Source organism: Phaeoacremonium minimum (genome assembly GCF_000392275.1).
Source record: "Phaeoacremonium minimum UCRPA7 unplaced genomic scaffold PA7_03_scaffold_327, whole genome shotgun sequence".
Lineage (NCBI taxonomy): Eukaryota > Fungi > Ascomycota > Sordariomycetes > Togniniales > Togniniaceae > Phaeoacremonium > Phaeoacremonium minimum.
The window spans coordinates 15,808-21,121 of record NW_006921231.1 but is presented as its reverse complement, the minus strand read 5'-3'; the positions used below and the strand labels follow the sequence as shown (position 1 = coordinate 21,121).

At 55.8% G+C, this 5,314-nt stretch overlaps 2 protein-coding genes across 2 annotated transcripts; one reads left to right on the top strand and one right to left on the bottom strand.

Annotated features, from left to right (window-relative positions):
• Positions 1-753: 753 nt before the first annotated feature.
• Positions 754-1,582, bottom strand: UCRPA7_4135 (putative mediator of rna polymerase ii transcription subunit 7 protein; the record flags this gene model as incomplete). Its single annotated transcript, XM_007916690.1, has 2 exons — positions 754-1,266; positions 1,328-1,582. 2 exons carry the CDS (start codon positions 1,580-1,582, stop codon positions 754-756), a joined length of 768 nt encoding a protein of 255 aa, XP_007914881.1.
• Positions 1,583-2,270: 688 nt separating this feature from the next.
• UCRPA7_4134 (putative zinc finger protein 830-like protein) lies at positions 2,271-3,431 on the top strand (the record flags this gene model as incomplete). The annotated part of the gene is made up of 1 exon (XM_007916700.1): positions 2,271-3,431. One exon carries the CDS (start codon positions 2,271-2,273, stop codon positions 3,429-3,431), a length of 1,161 nt encoding a protein of 386 aa, XP_007914891.1.
• Positions 3,432-5,314: the final 1,883 nt, after the last annotated feature.

The window sequence follows — 5,314 nt, the reverse complement described above, 5'->3', positions numbered from 1 at the left end:
ATTCTCCATTAAAGTTAAGAGATTTAAAGACCCAGAACTAATAGTCATATTGACTGTGGCCTAGGGAAATCATCTGACATACTCCTGTCGGCCTAGCTATGTGGTATTCATCAACCACAAAGCAAGGTTAGAAGTGAATGCATGAGCTGAGACGCAATAAGTCAGGGTTATGTGACAGTTTTCAAGTGACAACAACAATGACAACGCCAATCAATCCTGATCGCTGGTATACCTATGCTGACCTCGATACCAAAACGACTAGTCATAATGATCTGTCGCTCCTATCTTCAGTCAGGACGGCAGGTAATGTTATCCGGGCATCCTGGGCAGTCTCGCTATTGTGGCGGCTATCAAGAGGTTCTTAAGCAGTCCGACTTGTGGGAATACTGATCATTGCATTGCCTGGACCCGTCAATCCATGTCGAGAGGTATCTAAGCAGCACCAACATCTCAAGGTTGGCCCGATCATGGTGCATTCGAGGTGCGTCTAGGCTGGTTCGCATCTTTGTAGAACAGCCTGCATCACACGATCACATCCAATTGGGTAGCTCCTAGTCTGCTTTAGGGAGCATGATCGTAACCCGCATCAGCCACGCTAAACCGAGTCTCTCAGCAACTTCGCATTTAGCAGTAGTCTTGAGGTATACCCATATCGGCATACGGTGCGTTTGGGACGTCCTCGGCGACAACAAGCGTGAGTTGGTGGACACGAGTCCGGGTATATAAAGCACGAGAAACAGCTTGCGTCGTTCTCTAAGCGAATTCGGCGTCAATCGTTGCCCATAGATCCCGCTCACTCTCCCAGTATGCTGCTTCTTTCTGTTCCTCGGCAGAGCCGGGCCTTTCACCATTAGCGTCGCCAATCAGAGTCGCCTGGTCGGGGACTTCGATGCTGCCCAAGCCCTCGAGGACTCGTTTTGCCTTGTCGGTGGCTGCTCTCACGGCAGCCGTCTCGGCCCTTGTCTTGTCCAATTGTGTTTGCATCAACGCAATCAGGCTCTCTCTCGCCTGATGAGGGCGGTACTCGTTCACAACATGGTGGAAGTTGATGAAGAGATTACGGATATCCGTGACTTTCTCTTCAGCCTGGCCGGGGTTGGTGCCGAGGACGCCGAGCAGCTCTAGGAAATTGAGCAGGATAGACTTGGCAAGACGCTTCAGCTCAAAAGCTCGATCGGTGTGCTTATCGGTGGAACTCGGCTCGGGCGCCTGTGGCACAAGCCGCTCGATACCCTGCTCTTCAAGGGCTGGAAGTTCGTCTTTGATCTGGATATTTCCTGTCAGCACGTGTTGTTGCATCCCAAGACGGATTCTAATCTCTGCATACCGTATATAGATCCCCAAAACATCTCCACTGTCCCAGAGCGGGCTCGGGAGGTGGCTGTAGGTTGGTCAGGTCCTCGGGAAGATCTGGGATCCTCCAGTCTGTCGTGGTCTCAACAGCACTTCCTGGCTGCCCAGCGCGCGTCTTTCGAAGGCTTTCAAGCCTAGAGACCCGATCAGGTGTGAAGTCGTGCCAGAAGTGCGGCGGGTTGGGGAAGGTAGATGCCAGGGAGCTCTGCGTTGGTTGCTGATCCGCCATGGCGAACGATAGTCGCTGTCGTGGTCGTCGGGAGGCTTTGTTTCGCTGCTGGAGAATGGTCGTCGAGTGAAGTCTCTCAGGCGCCGCTTCGAAGAAGGGAGTGCAGCGGGAACAGGCGGCAATCGAGTCACGGAACAGATAGCGTTGACCCTCCTTGCTCGCCCATTTGAATCCTCTTTCGATTGCGCTCGACTTTAGATCAGTCGCCAGACCAAGCCTCGTGCTCTGGTGCCCTCCGCGCAAGGCTACTTGGCTTCAGCTGCGATCGTGAAGCTGCAGAAAGGTGAAGGTTCAAAGTGGCTGAAGCTACACCAAAGTACACAGTAGCCTGCCTGCCGGTAGCTAGGTACAGTATTTGTGGCTTGCCTTCCTCCTGCTACAAACCTTAATTCAGTAGGCGGTAATCGACTGCTAGGTGTGGCGGCCGTCCCTAAAAAACCCTGGAGCCCCCAAATCAAGGCTGACTACCCCAGTAGGGACAATTGATACTGTTCAGCTCACATCCTACCGCCATCAGCCTCAACCTGAAGAGCCTCGCGAAAACACCGCTTTCCCCAGCCATTGAGGCGCCTGTCGAACAGGCACGGCTCAGCCTCCTCCGATCCTCGCTTCTCGCATCTCACATCTCACATTCCGTCCCCGTCCTCTCCGTCACGGCCGGAGCCCTCATTCCACCGTGTGCCCCGCCATGGCCGACGCCCGCTCTCTCCTCCGGCAGCAGCGCGCCGCCCGGCGCATCGAGCACCCTCACGCCGCCTACTCAGACGCCGGCAAGCTTCTCTGCACGACATGTCATGAGCATGTCAAGGCAGACTCGCTATGGGATGCACACATCCGAAGTCCCGGCCACCGCCAGCGCGTGCAAGCCTCCAAGACAAGTGGAGCGAAGCCCACCGAGACGCTCACCGACGAGCAGCTCCTCGCGCAAGCGCTGGGTCAGAAGCGGAAACATCCCGTAGACGAGGATGGAGATGATGAGATGCTGGACGATGGCCAGGAAGAGGCCATCCGGAAGAAGCGGAGCAGGCAGGATATAGCCTCAACAGCCAGCACCGGGCACCCGTCTCCCGAAGGCAATGGCGCAAGGATCGACTCGGATGCAGAGTCGGGAAAGACCTTGGCCGCCCAGTCTTCCAAACTTACACCTCCCGGACTCACTCGCCGGGTGTCTGGAACTCCGGTGCACGGAGTCGAAATGCAGATCCCATCTCGGCCTGCGACACCAAATGCCCCCAGCGGCGCGGCGACTTCCGCGACCTCAACACCTAAAGTCACTCCAGTCGGGAGAAGTCCCCTGATACCACAAGATCATCATAACCAGTCTACTTCTATAACAGCAGGAGAGAGCACGCGGCCGCCGACAAGACTGGCAACCACGGCTGGGGCAGACGAGGACGATGATTGGGCTGCGTTCGAGGCGGAGGTTGTCAACACTGCCCCTGCCGGGGCCACGGCATCTGCCTACTCGGCCGATGCGGTCATCTCTGCTGCACCCATGACAGCTGACGAGATTGCACAGAGGTCACAAGAGGAGGAGCGTGCCAAACGGCGAGCGGCCGCTGATATTGAAATCGAAGACGAGAAGGAAGAAGCTTCACGTGCTCTTGAAACAGAGTTCGAGGAGATGGAGGAGCTCGAGGCCCGGGTCAAACGACTCAAGGAGAAGCGTGAAGCACTTAGATCCCAAGGCAGCGGCAGTATAACAGCTGTCAGCACAGCTTCTGCGCCAGCCAAGCAAATAGAAGGCAAAGAAAACGGAGCTGGGGCTCTAGAGGATGAAGACGACGATGAGGAGGAGGAGGAGGACGATGAGGATGATGACTGGAACAGCTTCAGGTTTCGGGCTTGATAAAATCACCATTGAATGGCGTTGAGGGAATACAAAAGGACCGCAAATGCTGACGGGCAACACATCGATTTCACGAGGATGCTCGTCGCTCTGTACATTATACATGTGTATCATAAACCCAAAATACATACCTAACGCCTACGGGGTGGTAACAGCTCCAATCTGTGGCACAGAATATACCGTTGACGCCATCCTTTACCATGCCCTACTGTGAACTCCAGAATGAACAGACGAATCCCCGTCAAAAACATCCTGGTACCTGCAGGCTATCATTCTGTAGGGATTAAGTGCTATGCATCTTGGACTAGATGGCCTGGATTTCGCCTCGACCGACTCGTTCCCAGAACCTCCGCAATCGCCAGACCCGGCCGACGCCGACCCGTTCTTCCCAGCGTTTGATACCTTCGGCCTTCTCCTTAACCCTCCGTTCCCATACCGCACCAACCCACCTTCTCAGCCCATCTTTGACTCGCTCCCTTTCCACGGCTCTCTTCTTGGCTACGATGGCAGGAGCGACTTTTCCAGGTCCGTCCTGGCCGGGTATACACTCCGGTGGCAGCACGCAGCGCTCGACGAGCACCTCAGGTGATGGCCTGACAGCCAGGCGTCTAGCAAGCCGTATGGCCACGAGAGAGCGCGCCAGTTTACGAGACACGACAGTTGTATGAGTCAAGAAGATGTGACGAGCGATGAGATCGGCAAGGGACGGGCGTGATGGCGAATAGAGAAGAGGGGGCAAGATTGCACGGGTACGCCGAAGGCGAAGAGCATGAAGAATAGGCGCTAGAGACAGCGTACGGAGTTGACGAGACGTCTGCCGTCCATTATCAGCCTTGGGACGTGATGATGTCGTAAAGGCGCGCAGTATCAGAAAGATATCAGGGGTCAGAGATGATGCCTATACGGCAGGAGCAGCAAAGGGTGGACATGAGACGCACAGAGGAAGAGCCACGCGTGTATGAAGATAAAACTCGCGGGCTCAAGCAGACATGTGAAGCAAAGCACAGATTGGGGGGACACATACTCGTGATGTTGCCAGCAGATCACAAACCTCGAGAAATCCCAGAATGTAGAGCAAGACCTCGTTCGGTAGATCAGAGAGCGATACAAGAGGCGTGCGGTGGGGTCTGTCGATCCAGGGATGAACGGGGAAGCTCACTGCAGGCCAAGCACTGCTCCTATCAAAAACCTCTGAGTTGTCCAAGAGGCAAGAGCTCATCGTGTTCATCATTTCGTCATGTTGCAAGTTAGCAACCCCGCCTTGTACATAATGTACCGCGACTAGGTCTTCCGCGATTGCTCGAGGGGCCAGTTGGGCATCAGCGGCGGGGTCCTCGGCAGGGGAATCATTGTCCTCGGGTGGCTGTTCAGGGGACCTATTACATCTCATGCGGCTGTTCTGGTCACCAGCAGGCAGAGGGTCGCTCTCGGACCTGGTTTCGCTGGCGATCTGCTGGAGTGAATTGCTGTCCGAGTATGTAGTGGACATGGAGTCGTGGTTCTGAGAGTCACGGTTGGCTTGTGACGACGATGATGATGGCCGTGACGACAGCTGTGGTTCCGCTGGAGTTGCGGCATGGAGGTGCATGCTCAGTGAGGCGGACATGTTGATCTGGCAGTCGAACGTCTTGTGGCTGGTCACAGCAGAGACAAGTCCACCGGTGGAACTCGAGCCGGGTCTAATGCCAATGCGATCTCCACGGGGCGCGTGGGGTGATGGCTCCAGATGTTAGGGGGAGAGGAGAGGAGAGCGAGAAGGAGCAGGAGGCGGCCGTAGCGAGGTAGCTGGCGGTCGTGTGCCCGCCTCCGCGAGCTGTCCCGGCTGTGTACGTGTACTCTGGTGGTATAATACTCAGAGTAGAGTGATAAGGGCGCCGAGCACC